Consider the following 24,274-nt stretch of genomic DNA (forward strand, 5'->3'; position numbering starts at 1 on the left):
GAAAAGCTGCAAGCCATTTCCACATGAAGAAACCTTGGAGGCTATTAGCTTAGAAGCTGAGAGTTAAGAGAAGATGTGGTGGAAGTATGTAAAAGTATGTATGTTAACTGAGCTATACCTGTAAACACAATGAATCAATGGGAAATATGTCTCACTATTCAACAGTTGGTCAATACTAGTTGGGACTAACTAACAGGATCAACCAAAAAAAGGAGGGCAGGAGATACATCTCCAAATGCTGCAGATTTTTTAATCTGAGAAAAACTCAACACATGTTGGCCCATGTAAGTATTTAAATGAGAGCTAGCATAGCACAGTAGTTTGAATGTTGGACAACAACTCTGGAGACCAGGGTTCAATTCTCCGCTCATCCATGAAACCTAGTGAGAGGAGGACCATAGCTGAAAAAGAAGCAACAGGAAGAGGTAGAGAAACTAATAAAAGAAATAAAGGAGAAAGAAAAAGAATTTAACAAAAATCCTTCAAATGATAAAATAAATTTAAAAAATGGAATTACTGAAAAAATTAGAAACACAGATATCAAACCAAGTAGAAAAGAAAATGAGAAATATCAAACAAAAACAATTTGAACACTCAAACAAAACTGGGAGATGGTTAGCAAATAGATATTTAAAAAGAGAGAGAGGAAACTTATAGAAACACTCTATGAAGATGAGGAAAATATTACAACACAAGAGGACATAAAGAAGACATTTGTGAGCTATTACAAAGAATTATATATGAGAGACAAACCCGAAGGTAAAAATAAAGAGGAATATATGAATCAGCTAAGAAACTATTTGAATAACCAGTATATCGAACATATAATGGAGGAACAACAGGAATGGTTGAATTTGGTATTTAAAGCAGAAGAAGTGGTGAAAGTGATAAAAGGATTGAAGAATGGTAAAGTGTTATAAGAAAATGGAAGAACAAATAAAACTGCCTCTGCTTAAGACGTTAAACAAAATTCAGAAGAATGGTGTTCCAGATTTCTGGAGGGAAGCTAACATCATACTTATTCATAAAGAGAGGAAAGATAAAAGAAGACACAAAATTATAGACTGATCTTATTGTTAAATACAGATTATAAGATATATACGCCAATACTGGCAAGAAGACTTAAAAAGATATTGGTAGATATTATACATATACATAAAGATCAAGCTGGCTTTCTACCCCAAAGGCCAATGAAGGATAATATTAGAACAGTGATGCTATAGAATATTATGAGAAAAACAAGAAAAAAATTATATTTATATTTGCTGATGCAGAGAAAGCATTTGATAATGTAAACTGGAGTTGTATGTTTGAGTTATTTGAAAGAATGAGAGTTGGTGATAAGTTTTTAAACTGGATAAAACAAAAATATAATAGACACATTGCAAGGATAATAGTAAATGGAGAAAAAACTGAAGAAATTGAATTACAAAAAGGTACATGACAAGGCTGTCCATTTTCCCTTTTATTGTTCATTGTGAAGTTAGAAGTATTAAATAACGGAACAAGGAAAGACAGACAAAGATTAAAAATCAAAGGACAAGAATTCAAATTGAGAGCTTTTGCTGATGACTTCATAATATTTTTAGATGAGCCAGTTAGCAGAATCAATATACTAATAAACAGAATGGAGGAATTTGGAAGATTTTCAGGTTTTAAAATTAATAAAGATAAGACAATTGTGCTAACAAAAAATATGAAAAAGCCAGAAGAAGAAATAATAAATGAGAAATTTGGATACTGTATAAGATTAAGAAAAAAGTGAAGTATCTGGGAGTCTGGATAACCAAAAGAAATCAAGATTTGTTTGATAACAACTATAAAAACCTACGGAAAAACATAAAAAGTGAAATGCAAGAATGGAAAAAATTAAGATTAATGTTGTTAGACAGAGCAGTAGCTGTGAAAATGGCAGTCCTATCAAAAATAAACTACTTGTTTCAGAATCTTCCAATAATAGTAAATGAAAAACCGTTTTCACAATGGCAAAAAGACTTGAGATATTTTATTTAAGTGGGACAAAAATCAAGAATTAAATGGAAAGTATTAATTAATAAAAAAGAAAATGGAGGATGTGGTGTCCTTAATTTGAAGCTATGCCATAATGCAAGCGTACTTTATGGGGGTGCAAGAGTGGATACATTTAGAAGATGGAAGAACACTGGCTTTAGAGGGATTTAACAATAGATTTGGGTGGCACATGTATTTATGGTATGAAAAAAATGAAAGTGCATAAAGATTTTGAAAATCACCTTATTAGAAAATCTGTTAAGAGCTTGGAACATTCGAAAAAAAGAAATTTTACAGGAAAATACCAGCATGTATACCATCGCATTTCAAGCAAGATGGAAGCAAGATAAATGGCTGAGATACGAATAGCAATAGCAAGTACATTTCTATACCACTTACCAATGTACTAAGTGGTTTAAAAAGTGTAAACTAATTGCCCCCAACAAGCTGGATACTCGTTTTAGTGATCTACAGAAGATACTAGGCTAAGTTGACCCAGAGCCCCTGGCTGGTACTGAACTCACAAAGCTTGGTTTGTGAGTGAGTGGCTGCAGTACAGAAATTTAACTACTACCCCACCACGGCTCCACAGAGATTTATTAATTAAAGATCAAGATCAGGTCAAGATTAAACTTTTAAAAGAACTTGGGAAAATGGATTACAGAATATATTGGTTCGCATATATTCAAATGAAAGAAAGATTTAAAATGGGTGCAAACTTAGAAGGATTTCAAGAGGAAGATAATGAAGTAGATAAAATAATACGAAGGAAAGAAAGAAAGAAAACAGCAAAACTATAATTTATTATTAGAAAGAGAACAAGAGCAAGAATAAGTACAAGAGACAATGATATAGTGGGGAAAAGGTATTGGAAAGGAGATAAAATTAGAAGATTGGAAAACTGCAAGCGAAAAACCCCAGAAGTTTACATGCTCCCAAAACCTGAAAGAAAACAAGATGGTGCAATGTTGGTATCTTACCCCACAAAAATGATCAAAAATCTATAAAACAAAACAAAACCAATGTTGGAAGTGTCAACAAGAGATAGGCATGTGGATCCACCTATGTCCCAAGATGAAGAAATATTTGGGGAAAATACACAGTGACAATAGAAATATTACAAATAAATGTTCAGATGAGGCCAGAACTCTATTATTTGAACATGACTACTCACCTAGAATTGTTTTAGTGAGATACTGGAAACAAAAAGAGGTACTATTAATAGATGAATGGCTATTAAGCTTGACTGATATATATGAACTTGATAAATGAACTGTGAGAATAAATAACAAAGATATTAGTAAGGTAGAAGAAGAATAGTTCCTTATCATAGATTTTTGTAAGAAAAGATGGGAAGACATAACGTAAATTTTGAAATACTGTGATTCACAGTTATAATACTGGTGGAGATTACAAACAACCATAAAAAGCAGAAGTTGAGAAAAGTGAGCAAAATAAATGTTAAAGAAGTCTGGAGAAGCAGAGATGTAGGAGAAATATGCAACTATGTAAAGTATGTGTATAATGAACAGTGCATTGATATATGTTATAAATGTTTTTAAGACAATTTAAAAAAAGAAACCGACTGGATGACTTTGGGCAAGTCACGTGCTCTCAGCCTCAGGAGAAGACATGGCAAACCTCCTCTGAACAAATCTTGCCAAGTAAACCCCATGACAAGGTTGCCTTAGGGTTGCCCTAAGTCAGAAATGATTTGAAGGCACACAACAAGAAGTATGTAAATGGCCTTCTTCAGGGGCTATATAAAAACATAGAAATTGAAATTGAAAATTAAAAATCAAAAGGAAAACACTATATAATGTTTTTGCATATTGCTTCAAGATTATACATACCAGTATATGAAATCAGCAGCAGAAATTTCTGGATCTGAAAATATCATTCCATTTGCTGAACCAACGAAAAAACTAGAGAACCAGGCTTCAGGGTTGTTTGTGTTTTTTAAATTTTACAGATGGTCAAGAAGAAAGGGAGGGAGGGAGGGGAAGGGAGATAGCCTTCAAGGGCATATCATGCAAGCCAGCTTGAAAAAATATACAGAGTGACTTTACAAAAGTGGGAGGAGATCAAGTTTTTCATTTACTCCTCTAGCGATGAAAGATTTTAGTGTTAAAATCTACTCTGCTTCTTTTTTTCAATGGAGTATTATTATTATCATTATTACCAAAATTTGAAGTTGTGATAGAATGCTGACATCTTTTTTTGCTTTTTTATATATATCTGAAAGGTATCACCCCCCTTTTTTTCTTGTGAATTCCATTGCATATTCAGTATTTGTCTCTTCAGTTTCATCTTCATTAACTAATAGGATGCCAATGGGTGCACATTTAAACTGAAATGCACTTTTACAGAATGTTATGATAGCTTACCACTTGGATGCCTTTAAAAAGGGATTGGATAAATTCCTGGATGTTAGGGTTACTAATGGCTATCAGTCAGGATGTCAATGCATCACATCTGGCATCAGAGGCATAGAGGCCTCTCAGTACCAGTGGGTGTGCAAAACAAGAGGAAGGGTGCTGTTGTGGGCTTCCTCTTGTGTGACCAGTTGGCCATTATGTGCACAGAATGCAGGACTAGATTCTCCTGTGCTCTCATCCAACTGCCTGATTCTTCTTTTGTTCTTATTTTCTTAGGTGAAGAAGAATCTAGGAAGCGTTAAGTGCCCACGGAGTTTGTTTCTTTGCTCATTCCAAGCCTTCTCCATGCCTGGTCGCCAGTACCAGGCCCTGCCTAGCACCTTTCTTGGTGATTATGATTCTAGCACTCACTACTCCAGTATCAGGACTGCCAAGATGCCTCATACAGTGAGTGAGTAGCATGACACGACTGGAGTTTCCAGTTCCCTTCCATCCTGTTAGCCTGTCTCACTGTAGTCTACCCCTGTTTTCCCTAGAATAAGTGTTTGTCATTAGTTTCAGACTTTCTCCCCTGCTCCCCTTACAAATCATGTATATGTTACCCTGGAGCATGCTGCCAAGATCCATTGGGCACATTGCCTCCTGTAGCAATATGGCTCAGCATTAATCTAGGACCAAGGGTTAGTGCCACAGTTGAGCTTGAAAAGCTGCAGTAATCCCTGGCATCTCCTATGCCCCCAAAGATTCACATGCCACCTGTTGGACTTAATAGCCTGCCAACAGCAACAGATGGGCAAGGCCAACCTTTGACACTCAACAGTCTTTCCTGATGCTGTGGCAACGGAAGTCTTAAGCTTGGTGGTCTAAGCCTGCCTCCCAATCTACCTTCCCTTTCTCTTTTCCAATTTTTTTCCCTGGAAATTGGATAGACCACCATGGGCCACCACATGCTTGAATGACAATTCCTATCAACCGTAGCCAGTATAGCCAGTTGAGAAGGAACATAGGAGTTACAATTGCCCACTAACTGTTGCTCACCTCTGCTATAAATAATTGGCTGTTAATAACTTTCTACACCTTTATACATGTTTTCAACTAGTAATATGTACCTTTTCTCACAACTACTGCAATGCCTGCTCACTATCTTCCAGTATTAGTTGCTGCACAATAAAGATTCTCTAGAATTTTTTTATAATACTAAAATTTACAGCTGTCAGTGGAGTGGGGGATCTTTGGTGCTCCAGATGTTTTTGACTTCACCTGCTAGAAACTCCAGTCAGCATGAACAATTATGTGGGTTATGGGTGGTGTAGAATAATACATCTAAAGGGACAAAGATGTCCCATCCCTCCAATAAAACCTAGAACATATCTGTCCTATGCTCTTGATGCTTATTGTGAGACATGGTGAGTCTAAATTTTTGATTTTAAATCTGGGGAATCCTTTATTGTGCATGAATCAAAACTGAAAATATTTTTTTAAAATGTGAATTTAAAGTGTTTGTGGGAGGAAATGGGCATTATTAGTTGAGGAAGCTCTGTGAAGGAAAAGAAACTTGCTAGCAGTGGACTGTTTACAGCAGGGCCTCTAGAAGCTGGTGGACTTTCCTATGATCTCTTGCCACTGCCTATGTTGGCTACATAGTAGCAGTTCAAACACTGGGAGGGCCATAATTGCTTGTCCCAAGTTACAGAAAAGGACTGGAGAAGACAGCAAGTAGGGAGGTTCCTTTGACCCTTCAGATGTTTTACACTACAGGTGCCATAACCTCTTGCCATTTGATTGTGCTAATAGGGCTTTTGGGGAGTTGAAATGCCTGGACAGGGCTGGATTAAAACATACTGGAGCCAACATAGTCAAGGGTAAACAATGATGGGAAGTGCAGTTTTGCAATATCTGGATGACCACACCTGCTTAACCCATGTTGATTTTAAGAGGCCCCATAACTGTCAGTTTGACTAACTGGCAATTCTGAGGTAGACCAGGACAGTTAATTTCTTGTGTTGTTATTATGCTAAGAACATCTTACTATAAAGACCAATTGTGGTTCTATACCAGCGTGGCATAATGGTTTGAGTATTGGACTGTGACTCTGGAGACCAGTTTCAATTCCTTGCTCAGCCTTGAAACCCTCTTGGGCAAGTCATGCACTCTCAGCTTCAATGAAAAGCAATGGCTAATCTCCTCCAAACAGATCCCCCCCCCCCCCCCACCAAAAAACCCATGATAGGTTAGGGCCTTAGAGACACCACAAATTTGAAATGATATGAAGGCACACAACAACAACCTCTAGGAAAGGTGGCAATCTGATGTATTGTATATAGTATAGTATAGGTAGCAGTATATTCTTGATTAAGTCCAAACTTGGTGGCAGCCAGGCAAGGGCTGAGAAGCATCTCTTGAGTCAGACTTTCCAGTTTCTGACCAAGCGCTGAAAGCCAGACCTGAGCCAGCAACTAGGTCAATTTTTGAAGGGCGTACACTGTAGAAGTAGGGCATCTTTGGCCTTCGAGAGGTTCCTTAATGTCAGGCCTTAGCCATCCTGGTCTTTGGCAAAGGGTTGTGGGAGCTGATATCACAAATATCTGGAAGAGCAAAGCTTCCACACCTCTAGGTAGTATGTTGTGAACAGTGTAATATCCACCTTCCAGTGGAAGCTGGTGATCTTTTGAACCCATGGGAAATTTGACCATTGCTGGATCAGAGCAAGGAAACAAGGGCTATACAATTCTTTTAGACATTTGGAAGAGGTCAGATCCAAAGAACATCGACATAGACTGGGGTGAGCCAAATATGTCCCTGTAGATGTTGTTGGGAGTGCAGCTCCTAGCATCCCTTGCCATTGGCTGTGCTGTACATACAGCTGGGGTGGGCAAAGTATGTTGCTATAGATGTTGTTGGAATGCAGCTCCTAGAATCCCTTGCCATTGACTGTACTGGGAATTGCAATCCAATAATATCTGGACAACATCCCTGATCTACAGCCATGCAAAGGGGGGATGGGTACTTTCTTCACTTCCCTTGTAGTATCACCAATATACATGCACACATAAACACACATACGTGCTAAATGGTAGGCACACATATGCATACATGCACACATGCTCCTAATGAAGTGTGTGTTGGCTGTTCTGATACAATTATCCCGGATAATCTTTATGCAGATTACGGGGATCCAATGGACAGAGCAGATTGGACGCCTGTGTTTATTAAAATATGGATTTTGATCCCTGTGTGGAGATGCCATGCGGGGGAGGGGTGGCACTGAGCCGGGGAAGGGAGGGGTGCATGCTTAATGTCGTAGCGAGTCTGTATAAATCACTAAGAGCAGCATCAGGGCATCAGGGCTGTCGTAGTGGTCAGAGGGCGTGCAAAGTGCATAGTGCTGAGAAAAGTCCTGTGCAACCCACTGTTTAACCTAGGGGTATAAACAGTTTTGTCACTGGGACAAGGTGAAGGGAACCATTCTGAGCAGTGTGAGTACCAAAAGGGGATCTCGCAATGACAACGGTGGAAGGCAAAGCTGAAGAGGAGGAAAAAAAGGAGCCAGATTCAGAGCCTGCATCCGCTCCAGCTCCAGAAGAAGCTCCTCCAGCGACAGCTCCAGAAGCAGTACCAGATGCATCAGCACCAGCTTCCAATCCATCAAGTGGGGTAAGGCTGGTTCAGGGTGGGGGCAAGTTGTGAGGGAGCATGAGTAGAGGGCTTCCATTGTCAATGCATCCAAAGCTTCCACCATTGCATGGCTTGAAACTGGCATCTTCAGTAGCCACCAAGGTTGGGCCTTATCCACATATCCAGCAAAGTAAGGAAAGTATAGATTACAGGCAGGATAAGAAAATCCATCTGACTAAGAGAATATTATTTATATTCCTCATGATCCCAAAACAGATAGAAAGGCACACCTACACATGGCCTTTCAGTCATGTAATGGTAGGGGTTAATACCAGATAGATACTTGTTTCTTGTATTGGGTTGGTTGGGAGGTAGAATTCAAAAGACTGGAAGTTTGTGGGGACAGTTGATATGGAGGATTGTTTGATACCCATTGAAAAGAAATCACATCACTCACTCTGATGGGTCCTATTCTGCCAGCTCTCTTCTATACCTTTAATTTAGTGCTCCCTTATCACCTTCCAAGCCCTTTATTTAATTTTGTTTTATGTTCTGCCTTTCCTCTCCATTCATCTCACCACTGGACAGAGTCAGTTAGATGCCTACAGATAGCAGATTTGGGTTGTTCTGAAAGGGGTACAAATCAATAGATGTTTATGATTATTATATTTTTGCTCTCTCTCTGAGAGATGTTTCTAAAGTTTTATGCTTCAGGAACCAAAGTAACTTGATTAGCTTTGGGATACTATGAAGCTTGATTTTTACAGCTGGAATGTAAAAATTTCAGATGGGCACGTTTACTATCCCAGCACTGAGAACAAAATGTCTTTGGCTGACTTTCCCATAGGAATTCTTAGCTGGCTCCAGTACTGTCCTGTGGGGTATTTTCAGTATGCTGCATCTATGAATACATTAGCAGCATCTATTGGTCAGTAATAAGAGTTGCTGAAAACTGGAGAGGGCTCCTGCACCTTTAAGGATTGCGTAGAGAGCCAGCATGGTGTAGTGGTTTAAGTGTTGGACTCTGAGAACAGGGTTTGAATCCCTGTTTGGCCATATAAACCAACTGGGTGGCCTTGGGCAAGTAACATTTTCTCAGCCTCAGGTGAAGGCAACAGCAAACCTCTGAACAAATATTGCCAAGAAAACCCTGTGATAGAGTCGCCATAAACTGTGTGCTTGAAGGCACACAACAAAAGAAGAGGGAATTTCAGCAGGTGTTGCTACTCCCAGTATTAGGTAAGGACCAAGAGCCACTGAAAATTCCTGTTCTGCACAATAACAAAGATCCAACAGCCATCTCTAGTTTTTACTCTGGAAACCCTAGTACATTTGTGCCATTTAGTGCTCATTTTTCAGTGACATCGCTTTGATGGCTTGATGCACTGATTTTAACAATGTCAAAAATTACACAAGAATAAAAGCGGAGATTAAAAAATAATATTAATTCTGTTTTGGTGTTCCTCTGGGATTTGTTAATACCCTTTTCCACATCTGGCCATCCTCTCTTGATTGTTTTAGAGTTAGGAAATTAATAAACTGGATGAAAAGAGAAACTAAATAAGCAGTTTTTAATGAGAGCATTTTTTAAAAAAAAATATGGTAGGCTATTTAAAGAAGTGAGCCCAGACTGGGGTACCTCAATGGTCATCTAATGATGAAAGCTGCACAAGCATGGACAGACCTATTAATCTGGATCCCATCAAAGCATCCCCAAGACATTTTAGTGAATGAGGCAGAGGAAAAGATGATGCTTCCTTCTGTTCCACTGACAGAAACTGACTGCTTGGGCAGGCAGTCAAAACTTATATCAACACTGGCAGTAGAATAGAGTCCTTCACACATCCCCAGGGCAGTGAGCCAGCTTAGGCAGTGAAGGAGAGGCAACATGGCACATACAGTTGTTGTTTTTTCCAAGAAAGAGGAACAGCCAAAAGCTGCCACAGCCACCCCCTAGCATCTGTTGCCTGAGACAGTTGTCTCGCTCAGCCTAATGAAAGGGATGGTCATGCATGCCACTATAGTGTGTAATTTCGCAAATAAATAAGTTCAGCTATCCGCATCCAAAAGCTTCCTTCTATTAGGTTTGATCTCCTTGTCACTGCTTTTTCCTTGCCTGCAGGAGGGTGACCAGACCACACTGACTGTTAGCCTTGCCTAGAGGAGATTAATGCCTTAATTCCTAACGCTTTCTGGCTTCCCTCCAGTGCTGAGGGACATTCCTCCATTCCACCCTCCCAATGCAAGTTCTATCACTTCCTCTAGACAAGCCTCAGTCTTTTCTGCATAAGCTTAATTGGGCCAGTTTTTGGCTACTAGTTTCCAATAGGGATGTTTTAAATTCCAATGAGATGATCTTAAATTCAGCCGTGCTATGCTATATGATTCCCAGCCCTAAAATTTACATTTACATTTCTTTTTTCTATTTAAGATGGGAGCATGGCTCTGAACTTAGCTGTTAGTGAGGCTGTTGCCACAATATACTTTTAAATTAACAAGCTTAAAAGTTGTTGTCGCTGTTGTTGTGTGCCTCCATGTTATTTCTGGCTTATGACGACCCTATCACGGTGTTTTCCTGGCAAGATTTCTTCAGAGGGGGTTTACCATTGCCTTTCTCTGAGGCTGAGAGCATGTGACTTGCCTAACGTCACCCAGTAAGTTTCCTGGCTTAGCTGGAAACTGAACCTTGGACTCCAAAGTCGTAGTGCAACACTCAAACCACAATGTTATGCTGGCTCTCAGCAACCCTGGAACTGGGCCCAATATGCTGTTGGAAAAGCTTCTGTCTAAAACAGGGGTAGGCAATCTTTTTGAGCCGGGGGCCGGGTTGCTGTCCCTCAGACAACTGAGGGGCCGAACCCAAAAAATAAATAATTAAATAATTTTAAAAAAAATTAAATATATAAATAAACCAGGACAAATGTAGGACAAAATTTTCAAATGGAAGACACTTTTTTAAAAAAAAATGGAGGACACAATAAAAAATTTGCTGATTTTTTAAAAAATGTTAATATAAATGCATGTTTCTGAGGCTTCTATAGACAATTGCCCCCCAAAGGCGCCGGCGGCAATCGGCGGCAGGACTGGGCTGGGGCCGGTCCCGCGGGCCGCAGGTTGCCTACCTCTGGTCTAAAACCTTGGAGAACGTCTGCCAATCAGTGTAAATACAGGTTGAGTTTCCCTTATCTTAAATGCTTGGGGCTAGACGTGCTTTGAATTTTGGATATATTTTTTTTATTTTGGAATATTTACATATACATAATGAGATATCTTGGAAATGAGACTCAAGTCTAAACATGAAATTAATTTATGTTTTGCCTGAATAATTTATGAATTAGCCTGAAGGTAATTTTATACACAATATTTTTTAATAATTTTGTGCATGAAACAAACTTTGTGTACATTGTTGCTATCTTCTCCACCCGTGTGAGCAATTTTAGATTTTGGAATATTTCAGATATTTTGATTCTGGATAAGGGAGACTCAATCTGTAATACAGAGCATGGGGAAGCAAAAAAACTGATGCAGTGAGGGCAGCTTCCTTGAGGCTCCATAGTAATTTCATTGCCATGTTCTGATTCCCACTCCTCTCCTCTCTTGTACAACCCTCTCCCTCCCTCCATTTTTATAGAATATGATCTTGTTCTATAATATCTGAGATTATGTTTTCCCAGACACTGCCCTTTATTGTTCCAAATACACTCCTTGTTTCTCCTTCTACTCAGCTTTCTGTTCACAATCTTCTCAAATTGACTGTGGGAATTCACAAAGCATGTAGAAGGACTGGAAAGGACCCAGAATTTTTGAGCTTCAGATTAAGCATAATTCTTATTCTATGTATGTATTTAAATGATACTTAACTTGCTCTCCAACTAAAAAGGCTCCTGATATCACTTATATACCTAGAATCAACAAAACAAGACAAGAGTCCCTTCCCATTTTGTCTGTTAGAGAAAAACCAAAAGTGAGAAAAGGTGGAGAAACAATTTGAGGAGAATGTAGACTGCAACAGTTCTTAAAGTTAAATGGCAATATCCAGAACAACATGATTGTTCTGGAGTAAGAAAAGCAACTTGATTGCTTATGTAAGCACATTTTAAAAAATAAATTCTAGTGATTAAAATCAGATGGACATATATGCAAGCTATTTTGCCATTCTGTTTAGTCAGCAAAACAAACATCCCCCCTCCTAATGCTGACAAATCAGAGGTACCTCTTGGAGCAATCGGCTGATCTAGTGCCCTCTGACTTTGAATCTTATCTATTGGCTTATGTTTGCCTGGATAATCTCTTGGCAGATTCTACTATGAACTGGTAAATACTGTAATATTTTTGCAGTGTACAGTGGAGTCAGAGAGCTGAATTATTGTGGTGAACCAGGAAAAAATATGGTGTTAATGTCTGTTTCTTGAGTGCAGGAAATGTAAAGGAGCTTTTGCTAATATGAAGATAAAGACACACAAGTATAGTGCTTTCCTGAATCCTGTGCTTTTCCCCCAAGGCTTAAAAGAGTGAGTGGGGAGGGAATCCTAACTACTTTAAAGTGGAGAGTTAGAAAATATTATACAGGTATTAAGAAATATTCAGTATTTGTGAAAATGATTTATGAAAAGCAGTTGTGGGCAATCTTGAAAAGCTAGTATAGAAATACTTAATTCCTGTGTGTATAAGTGAACAATACAAAAAAAAATCTCCACAATGTGGAGATGGAGAAATATAAAAAGGCTCTCCCAATGGAAGAGTCAAATGGCAATGAATTTTGAACCAGCACAAAAAGAAAAAAAGAAAAGATTTGTGAAAAATTCTTTGCAGATAGCCATCAGGAAGATATAGGTAAGTTGTTACCAATCCTAGAAAATGGGAGAGGAGTGCAGATTCATGACTTGTAATGTGGACATGTTGATAGAAACAATGCCATGACTATTAAATGACAGACTAAAATTATTAGGTTTACAAAGTAACAGCAAACACTTCATATCAGACCCAAGTTGTTATTTTGAGGTGGTTGGCGGGGGGGGGGGGTTGATCTTATTTTTTGTAGGAAGTTATATGTCTGTCCAAATGAATTTTGTTCATTTTGCTTTGATGTACTCAAACTTTGCGTGTGTAACAGTAAATACATACTATATTTTGCTTGGGGTAGTAAAGCCTTTGACAATGAATTGGTACATAAACATTGCAGAAATGCTAGCAAGATTGCAAATTAGGTTTTCTAAGAAAAGCATTTTGGATCTCTCTTTTCCCTCTCATTCTTTCTCAGAAGACCAAAAAAACAAAACCCAAAGATAGGATGTCCAGAGTCAAGATAGTTAAAGGAGGAGAATGAAGTAGAGAACAGGCTGAGGAACAGACAGAATCATCAAGGTCGTTCTAGACATGAAAGGTTGCATTTAAGTCTGGAACCAACAATGGTTTTTACATATATCTCCACCTTACAATGTACTTGTCAGCAGAGCTGACCTTACCATTAGTGAGAGATGGCTGCCTTGGGCATTAGCTTTAGGGTAGCATGAAAAAAGCAGAAAATTGTCATCTCCTTAATGTATGTTATGTTTTTACTGCCAGGAATGGGAAGAGATATTTGTGAGATTTTCTGCCACATGCGTCAAAATTATTTGGTTTAGGTGGAAACTGTGTGAATATGGTCGTGGGGTGCCATTCGCTGGTCTTTCTGTTAAATGCCTTGTGCTGGCCCTTCGATGTCATCATCTCTAATCTATGTCAGCAGTGTTCATTCATGAGATAATGTAAAATATACACCATTATTCCATGAAGTTTACAGAAAATCTACGCCAAGCATGATATACTCAGAGCATTGGGGCACCTTTATCACATGGTGAACAATATCAGAACTTGGAATAGGGGCATGGTGTGTTTTGGTTTTCTGTTTCTGGATGAAACCTCTCAGAATCCCATGGCCAAAATATAAACCTTTTTCACCTCCATGCAAAACAAGGAACTCACCCCACTTATAGCCAGTTACAAAAAACCTGTTATGTAAACATACCAATTGAAGTGAAACCTCAAGCAGATAAAGATCTATATTTAGCAATCCAAGGCTGTCTCAAGCATGCTACATGTGTCCATAAGCCCACCATCAGACAGATGCCAGAGCACAGATGCCAGAGTAGGTATCTCACTCCAAATACATATACTGGCATCTGACTGGAAGTGTCACTATAGCTCAACAAGCATGTTACTTATTTAATTTATTATTCTTGAATTTTTACTCGTTGTGGGATTTTCAGTCTCAGGTGCCAAAATAATGTGGCAAATCGTGAGTACCACACCTTGCTTTTTTGGTCTTGGTCTTTTGCCTTGGTCAACAAAATACCTTGAGTCTCTGGCTGCAAGTGCTCCATCTTTTAAAGAAGAGTCAGCCGGAGACAGATTGCCCTTGTCTGGTGAAGGACCAGATGGCAGCCTCTCCCCAAGACACATACAGAAAATGACAGTTTAGTAGTTGACTCTTACTTGGACACGTGATAGGAGTGCGTGCTTGACCACATCCAAGGTAGCATACTCATTTATGAGGCTCGGGACAAGTTGTGTAGCCCTACACCATTTTATCCCCCAACAGTGAAACAACCAACCAACCAAAAACAGCTGAGGCATTCAAAAGGAACAAATGGCTGCTTCTGCTGTCTGAGCTGGTTACTTTATGCAACCTAATGGCTTGTGTAGATCCTGCTTTTTGTAAAGTTATCATTTGTCCTGGAAAACCCAAAGGAACTAAAAAATGTCCCGGCTGTCTGAGCCAGATAAAGCGGTAAATCCCAGACTTCTACTTCATTGCAGGCTGATAGGTTAAAATGCGACAGTGGCAACAAAGCAGGAAGCCATGCAATAAACTGGCACTGGCAGGATCTCATCCTGCCCTGCAGGCTCTAGTTGCTAGTAGGATTGCTACCTTATTTTTCCATTTCCTCCTTGCTTCTCCTGACAGGCCCAGAAGGTGGGAAAGGAAAGGGGGCAAGCAGAGATAGCTTTGTGTTATGTGGTTAATGTGTTGGTGGCTTGAGCCTAGGACTAGGCAGCATGGTGGAACGCTTCCAAACAGCCTCAAAAGAATAAAGAGAGTCCTTTCACTCTCTGGAGCTGCTTGGAAGCCTGCCTCTCTTTACACCAGCTTTTAACTTGGTGCTGGTACTGGGGTTGAAACACAATGGTAGAAAATAAATGTATATTATAATAATTTGCTTAATATGCTTGATAAGAGGGAGTGGATACGGCAAACCTATTTTTCAGGAGCACATTATTTTGTGATTTGAATTATCTGGATCTGAATTTCAGGCTTCATTGTGTGAAAACACTTCCAACAAATATTCCCTTTATCATTTAGCCTCCCTTCCAGTTCCAGAAGGTAACCTTTTTGTAAGCCTAAGGCAATCAGCTGGTCTGAAACTTCTACAGCTGGCTACAAGAAGCCCTTAGTCAAAAGCAAAGCTCCAACACAGAGATGCACCTCTTGTGGATGACTTATTAGAAGGAATGAATTTATTTTTATTCATTTGATTTATGTCCCACCCTTTTTCCAAAACCTGACCCGAGATGGTTTGCAATAATATCTATTAAAATTGTTCAGATCAGCATATTTACAGTTCATCATTCAAACACAATTAAATAAATTACAGTCCTAAAATGCAGTTGAATTAAAAACATTTTTTAAAAAAATCATTAAGAAAAAGAGTGCAGCATATAGCTGTTAAGGGCCCCTTCCTCAGAAAAAGGGAAGTGGCCTCTGCCTACATTGATATCCTAGTCTAGAGCATCTTAACTGAGAACAGAAGTAACATCTGAGACAAATAGTAGGTCTGAGACTGACATCGTCACTTTTCTTCTCCAGTATGTTTTTTAAAGAAAAGTTTATTAAACAATTAAAATTACAATAAGCATTCATGTTGATATACAAATTTACAATCATACAATAATCTCAACTAATCCATCTCCATTAAATCCCCTATATCACCCTTCAATCTTCTATTTCTCCAGTATGGTTTTTAACATCTTTGCCTGAAGAAGATGCCAGTGAAGCTTTGAAAGCTTGCATGGTGTATTTTGTGCTTTTTAATTGGTCCCATAAATGAATCTCTCTTTGTGGGTTTTTGATTTTGTTTCATTTTGCTGCATGGCCAACACAGCTACCCTCAAATATGTTTCTTTCTCCCAGTTCAACTGAAAGATATGTTGTTGTGTGCCTTCAAGTTGTTCTCGAATTATAGCAACCCTAAGGTGAACCTATTATGATGTTTTCTTGGCAAGATTTGTTCAGAGGGGGTTTGCTATTGATCCTTTGAGGCTGAGAGCATGTGACCTGTCCAAGGTCACCCAGTGGGTTTACATGTCCAAGTGGAAAATCAAACCCTAGTCTCCAGAGTCATAGTCCAGAGTCACACCACTATGCTACACTGGTCTACAAGCATATACTACAAGATCCTTTTAGTATACAAATTAGTCCCAACTAAAATAGCCCTGTTGAGTCAATGTAAGTTTCCAAATTCATAAAAATATAACTGAGACTAACAATTCAATTTAGGCCAGTATTTGTAATTCTTCTTCTACCAAGAGGGTGGAAAAGTTTATTGAGGCCTGTTACAAACAGGCATAAAAATACGGACTGGATCCGTACTAGGGTTAGAAAGGGGCGTTACTTCTTGACGCCCCTAACCCTAGTACGGACCCAGTCCATACAAAATGGCGGCCCCCATTCCACACGGGGGCAGCCATTACAACGTCACCACCGCGCCGCCTCCAAACGAGGCGCCGCGGTTGTGATGTCATCGCGCTGCATGAGGGCGCCTAGAGCGCCCTTTCCACGGCACGAGAAGGAGCTCCAAAACAGAGCTCCTTCTGGGGTTTGCGTCACTGGGCACAGCCTTTACATGGCTGCGCCAGCAACGCAGCCCCTTTCTCCTCCTCCCTGCCGCCATCAGGTGTCCTCGGGGCTTGAAGCCCCAAGGACACCCCTTTCCAGGCCGCGGGGAACCAGCCTTTTGCCTGGGAAGCTGTGGATTGGGGCCTCGGAGGGTGCCGTTGTGGCAGCTGAGGCCCCAATCCAGCGGGGAAAGGGCCGGTTACAGGCCGCCCCAAACAGGCGGTCTGTAACGCGCCACAGATTATTTTTTCCCAGTGTTTTGCCAAGTTGCTTGCCAGAACATAGAGACTCACAGAGATTTCTTTGTGAAATTGCTGATGAAGCATACCTAGAGTGGTAAGGTCTCTGAGAAGAAGGTGTCAGGCCTAGCTCATTCATTGTTTTTGTGTTGCAGTCAGGCTCCCCAGAACAAGAAGGATTCTTTAATCTGCTGACGCATGTACAAGGAGGACGCATGGATGAGCAACGCTGCAACATTCAGATTGTGCACAGCAAGAGTGGGTCAGATCCTGAGAAGAGTAAGTTCAACATGATTGGGTGAAGGGGTGGGTAAGGGGGAAAGGTCCATGAACATCATCTTTGAGGAATACATTTTTGTAAGAGAGTGAGCAAAGATCTTGATTTTACTTAAACCCCAGATTATAGAAAATTTCAGTCTTTGAAGGTCCAAGAAAGCTGCCCGACTCATGTTAGGAAACAAGTACTTTATGGGAGTTTTTCATGCTGGCCATAATGTCTTCCAAAGCCTGTACAGAATCTTACGTACAAGTCCAATAGCCCACAGAAACCTTTTCATGTTAGCCCATTTTCCTTTAGTTCTTTTCTATAGCACAATCATGACTTTATCAGTGGAGTTTGTTTCAAGCACCAACTAGACAAATGTAATAGAAAGATGCTGAAGTAGATGAAAAATATGCCAAAGCAAAGAGCTACATCTAGGTGACTCCATGTTGATCACAATTCACCGAGCAAATGGTTGTGGTAGGTGGAATCAACAGGCTGTCATATAAAAGTGTCAGCATCATAAGGAAGTGTCATCATGACAGGAAAATAATAAAAGGACCCTATTCCAGCTGAGCACAGAGACTCTACTTTCATCTAGAAAGGGATGGTAAAAATGTAATAATAATAATAATAAAAATTTTATTTATATCCTGCCCTTCTTATAATCAGGGCGGCTTACAGCAAGGTTAAAATACAATCCATACAAACAAGAGGACAAGAAGAATTAAAATACAAATACAGCAAATCATACAAAAAATAACAAGCAAAAAGCCCCATAGCCCAACCTCTTGGCCACGGAAGAGGAGGGAGGCCCACAGGATTTTATTCGGGGAATGCCTGTTGGAACAGGAAGGTTTTCAGGTCCTTCCTGAATTGGGCCGGGTGGTGGACGAGCGGAGCTCAGTGGGCAGCGTATTCCAAAGGGCTGGGGCAGCCGTGGAGAATGTCCTCCGTGTGGTGGAGGCTAACCTAGCAAAGATATGAGGAACCTATTGTGATATCTGTTCAGACTCTAAATCTTGTTTTATTGTGAACACACTCCTTTTGTATACGGAGTTGGAACATAGACTGAACTGGGAGGTTACTTCTCCAAAGGTTTGAGAAGTCTTGGGATAATTTTTAGTACATTCCACTTGCTCTAACAAGGGAATAGAATTATTATTTCTAGAAGAAAGGGGGGGGACTAGTGCATTGATGGAGATAATCCCATTAAATGACACTTTAGAACATTCTGATGACCATCATTTTAACCAGATGGGTAGCCTTTTGTGTGTGTAGAACAACATCTGTATATCTTTAAAGTGGAAGGTGTATACAGCTATGACAATGGAGAGGGATGCAGTCTGTGAGGCTTTTTGGGGGCCTCTGACAAAACCAACTTCTTACGTGAGGAAAAAATTATTTCACAGAGCAATGTTAGGCAAAGAACAGGATGCTCTCTGTGTGAGGACCTTATACTATTCTGTGAAATCATTTAATACTGACTTCTCAGTGACACCAAAGTGAGTGTTAGCAAAGTCTAAGTTTATTGCATAAGTGTATGATATCTGAATAAGAAGGGTTGTGTTCTTGTGTCCATATATGCCTTCAAGTCATCTGTCAATTTATGCCAACCCCATGAATTTCTTAGGGTTTTCTTAAGCAAGGAATATTTAGAGGTGACCTTGCCAGTTCCTTCCTCCATACTCTCTTTTTCTAAAGGCCAGTTCTGTTTGTTTGCTTGTTTTATACAGAGGATAGCCCCAGCCCACCACCAGAGATGGACAACCTTATGGAAATGCTGGCACAAACACAAAGCCGGCGGATGGATGATCAACGTGTCAGCTTTAACTACCTCCCAGGATTCCAAAACACTGAACGTAATGCCAGCAACAAATCAGACTCTGGAGCCACAAAGGTGAGGGCAGGTAGAAAGAGGTGGTGGGGGTGACATTGTAATACTTCAGAGTTTTGAAGTTACCTCTTTTGAATAGAACTTCCAGAAATGCAGCCAGATTCTGGGAGAATCTGGAATTCCCAAATCCCCAAGTTTTTCAAACTCAAGGGGAGCTTGGCTAATAAGCCATACAACCAGGTTATGTCATAGCCTCTTCCCACACCCTCAAACACTGGAAAACAGACATTAGGTTATGAAATGCACAGGCACTGTAATACTGTCCCTTTGGTTTTATTTACTTTAAAATGCTTGAACTACTTTTCCTCTATAAAGCCCTCAAGGAAGCTTACATAAATTAATAAAAACATATAAAATGGTTTTTAAAAATATTAAGAAAATGTGAAAATCACACTCATATTTTTAAAGTGGCATTTAAAGGAAAAGGTATAAATAAACCCCACAAGCCATATAAACACTCCCTACCAACACTGGCACAACCAACAAAGTATTTTGCAAGTATTACAAAAACCTGCAAAACATCTTCCCCAGAGTGAATAGCAAGATGTGCATGAATTTCATGGGGTTTGATGCTTTCAATACCCTGAAAAAGAGGATTGCCTTTCGCCAGAGAAACAGTCATTTCACCTGCGCAGCAGCCATCAGGACTTGTGTCTAAAAGAATCCCTCACCCTGACACCACCAGAGAGCAGTGCTACGTCCTTTCCATGCCTAGGCACCACATGAGAACTGGTGCAGTGGCACATTGGGAAGACAAACACTGATATTAAGACAAAACAGGACATGACCAGGCTAGATCTGAATTTTAGCCTCCCATGCCAAAAGCACAATAGTCACTTTGACTTTTAACGAGGATAATTCTACCTTTCATGAGTTACGTTAGGTAATGCTTGCTACAAACTATGAAATATGATTCAGAGATTCCTCTCCTCATTTATGTGTCAAATAACTAGACCCATGTCAAGACCCATGGCCTTCGTGCCTTTCTTTCCTACAATAACATACCTTTTTGAAGTCAGCACTGATTATCTAATCTAATAAGGACACCAAGCCACCCCTGTATTTTACTGATGCTAAAATCCTATTTTCCAGCTAACAACAATGGTTTGTTTTCACATGTGTACTTAAATCATCTTTTGTAAGCTCCTAATGTAAAAACTGCCTTGATTGAGATGTACTTTCTTCTGCACTGTCTCCCACTGTGATAGCTTCAGGCACGACACAAACAAGAGACATGCTCAAAAGTGCTTTATAATCATCTATGGGTGAAAGAAATCTTCACACACACAGTAGCCTCTTTTCACTCAGAGTGTGTGTGCTTCTGTTTGCCTGCAAGAATTATGCTAAAAACAGCAAACAACAACAACAATCTCAACCATTCATGATATGTATTACAGCTAAGGAGTGTTCCTGCTCTTTAAATGTTTTAGATCATCTCCTCCACTATTGCATCTATATTTTCCAATCCTTTCTGGCAAAATACAAATCAACATCTTCATTAAATATAGAAGAATGAACTGGGCTTTTCAGTCACAAGCATACATCAGACAGAGCAGAGCATGTCTGCCTTATAGTTCTCCCACATATATAAATAAAATGCCTCATTTACTGTAGTCCCTTTATCCTCCTCCTGATGACAGTTATTAACTTCACCTGTTGGTCTCTTTGACAGACTGTCACTAACTTTCCCCTGATCAGAGAAGTCTTCTAATGTTCTCCTCATGATTCAACAATTTAACTTTCTGTTTCTTTCCTGTGTTTTCTGAGTGGATCAACCCAAGGCTTTGTGTTGTGATTGTGTCATGTCCACAAGAGGCTTCTTCAGGTGGGAATTGTCTACAAAGCTTTCACATGCATGGGTGACAGATAGAGCATGGAACAACTACATGAAGCCCTTAAAAATCTAGGAGCACCTTTTAGGGACAGTAAAAGAGGAATGAAAGTGAGAAATTCTGCAAAGAAGGGGAACAGATTAGCTGCTGAACATACAACATAGAGGACAGAAAGTGGTAGGGCATTTCCAACCATTCTCCTACCTTGTTCCTTTGATGTCCATCAAACACAAGAGTTAGGCTGGGAGGCAACCTTACTGCTGTTGAAGGGTGGGCCCAGATTCCATAAACAGTACTCAGGTAACATTTCCCCCAGCCCCTTTTCTAGCATGTTTCCCTATCATTATGGCAGGAAACTTTTGGCTCTCAAGATACTTTCGATTATCATGCCCACAATGCCTTACATTAGCCATGCTGAGTGAGGCTGAGGGGACCTGAATGCCACAATACCTGGAGGACCAGAGATTTCCTGATTGTGCATTGGAAGTACTAGCGTCACATGAATTCTGCACGACAGGGAGAGTTCCAGGACCAAATGAGTAGCTGAGGGACATGGAGTCTTCATGGCTAGATTCAACATGCTCTCACAGAAGAATCTCCTTGACTGCTCACTGGATTTGTGCTTCCTCACGCACCCACTTGCTTCATCCCCCCAAGTTGATATAGGAAGAGAAGATTTCTAACTTTCCATTTGGAGTTTAAGGAAGGACCAGAGATCTTTTATAATATTCCTCTCCTAATGTCCCAGCCTCAGTATTAGTGCTTTCCGAGTGACAGCACCTAGCTTCTCCCTGTATCTCTGCCTGCTCACCTGGATAACAGATGGGTGGTGCTAGGCTTAGAACCTAGCAGGTAACATCAATTTAAAAGCAAGATGAGCTGAGCTGAAACATTTGTCAAATACTACCATATATCTTAACATATATAGCATACAGTTACAAATAATGGATTGATTCATTATAGTTCTTTAGGTTTTCCAAAAATGAGTATAAGGCACACTGATAAGGGTAACCCATACAACTGAGAATGTGCACTTTTAACAAAAGCAAAACTTTGCTGGTAAATTCTTTTGGGCAAGCAACCCTGTCCCAGTCATGGGCTATAACTGATGGTTTCACTTCTCTGCAGCAGCACTAGGTATTCACAGCCCATAGTGGGAATTGCAAAATGGATATGAGAGCAACACCTAACCATAGCTTGAATTGAGTCGTGTGTTGTGTTACATCTGTACATGTGTGCATGCGTGTGTTTCCATGTCTAGTAGGGCAGCTCCAAGGGGAGGAAAAATGCTCTCACCTTTGCTGCACTACCACCATCGTTTGTGTGTTCTTCTTTGCAGAAATGAGTACCTCCCCAACCTTGGTCAGGGAAGGCAGCAGACAGACATGGACCTGATGCCACCAAGCACAGCACTCTGCCATTCACCCAATAGCACCCCCTCTCTGCAGTACCTGCTCCACCCAATCTCTGTATATGCCCTACCATTCCAATAAAGGCTCAGATGTTTTAGTCTTTGCTGGTTGCCTTAGCAAATGACCCTTAACAGCAGACTGGGAGCAGTGATGGTACACTACTGCTGCTACAAGGAATAGCTATTGCTAGTAGCATGGTATCGTGTTACTTTGGGGGAAAGGGATTGCCAAAGGCAAACACACACAGAGGGAAAAGGTGACATAATAACTTCACCTGCTAGATCATACCAACACTTCATGGAGTGGTTAAGAACAATTCAGACACTCTTGGAAATCTTGGCACAAGCAAACAGTATATTGTTGTACATTGTACAGAAAAGAAAGCCATGCTTTGAGACCATAATTCATGAGGGCCCATTTGGTTCGTACTCTCCTCAATAAATGTAACACACATGCAGTGCACACAGGGCTTCCTTTCTGAATAAGAAATAAACCACCGTAGCTGACAGGGAATCAGAACTGAAACCCAGCCATCTGGGAATGCAAAAGATAAAATGCACACATTATTGAACACTGTTATAGGGAAATCAACCAGTGTAACAGCTGAATCTTACTTCAACAGGAGCAATGGTGCAGCCACCACCACCACACAACCAAGGACAGCATGCTTGGTTATGGCTGCAAGGCTGCTCTGTTGCTCTGTCCTCCAACACTTCACTGCAAGTCCATCCACCCCATCAACCAATCCCTGGTGCAGTATTTATGTGCTCTAAGCCAAGGGCGTGGGTTGGGCTGCAAGTCCGATCAGCCCTATCCAACTCAGTCAATATGAGTCATCATGCAAGTTGCAATCCATCATTAGAGAGACACAGGATGCCTACCCTCTACACAGTCAAGATTTGCATTCTCACACAAAATGAGTTTTTATAGTGATGTCTGCTTCTTTCCTATAGACTTCCACAGGACTGTGGGGAAGTACAACAAAGGATGCCATTACCCGGGGGAAGAAGTTCCTGGTTATGCACACATTGAAATATAAAAAGTGCATTTAGTATGCTGTAGTTATAAGAAAGGCATAAAACCCATTTTGGTTTGGGGTACTTACCACCTTCTCAGCGGGGGCAGATGATCACAGCTCAGAATGAGAGTTCAAATAAATTCAAAATGTATTTTAAGACATACAAGTCAAAAAGCATTCTGGCACCTGAACACTTTCTAGTTTATAATTACTTTAATTTCTGTATGCCCAGTGCTATTTCAGTATAAATAAATTACAACAGCAGGAATCAAAGCCCAGCTGAATGAACTACATTAGATGCGACCAAGGTTAAAGTGAAACAGCATGATACTAGAAAAGTGGTTTTCATATAGCTTCATATGAACTGTTTTTAATACTTCACTCACTGGAGCTAGAACAAAGAGGCACACAATGAAATGGTATATTTCCACAGACTATGGGCAAAACAATACTGGGTGTGCAAGGCAAAAAGAAGAACATATACCAAGATGAGAAGAGATACCCACAGACAATTCTAGGTGGCCAGTTGAAATTAGTTTGTGAACTTTCCAACCCATTACCATTTTCAGTATCAGGCCCAAACTTCCCCTGCTTCCTAAATTCCCTTTTGCCTGTCCCCTTCTGCCAACAAACAAGCTCATCCTGTCACAAGGCCATGTAAGAGGCTTTTATTTAGCCTATGCACTACTCTAACCTTGGTCCCTTCCCTCTTCAACTTGTCGTTTTCAGTTTGCCA

The 24,274-nt window shown here is 40.1% G+C and overlaps 1 protein-coding gene across 1 annotated transcript; it reads left to right on the top strand.

Annotated features, from left to right (window-relative positions):
* Window positions 1–11,130: 11,130 nt before the first annotated feature.
* Window positions 11,131–22,528, top strand: PCP2 (Purkinje cell protein 2). Its single transcript, XM_042451200.1, has 4 exons — window positions 11,131–11,173; window positions 17,273–17,396; window positions 19,116–19,279; window positions 22,448–22,528. Exons 2-4 carry the CDS (start codon window positions 17,333–17,335, stop codon window positions 22,451–22,453), a joined length of 234 nt encoding a protein of 77 aa, XP_042307134.1. The 5' UTR covers window positions 11,131–11,173; window positions 17,273–17,332; the 3' UTR covers window positions 22,454–22,528.
* Window positions 22,529–24,274: the final 1,746 nt, after the last annotated feature.

This window comes from Sceloporus undulatus, chromosome 2 (assembly GCF_019175285.1).
Source record: "Sceloporus undulatus isolate JIND9_A2432 ecotype Alabama chromosome 2, SceUnd_v1.1, whole genome shotgun sequence".
NCBI classification, from domain to species: Eukaryota; Metazoa; Chordata; class Lepidosauria; order Squamata; family Phrynosomatidae; genus Sceloporus; species Sceloporus undulatus.

Coding starts and splice junctions, on each gene's coding strand:
- PCP2 (XM_042451200.1), top strand. CDS start 17,333: ATGGATGAGCAACGCTGCAACATTCAGATTGTGCACAGCAAGAGTGGG. Junction 17,397..19,115: donor TGGGTCAGATCCTGAGAAGA/GTAAGTTCAACA, acceptor TGTTTTATACAG/AGGATAGCCCCAGCCCACCA.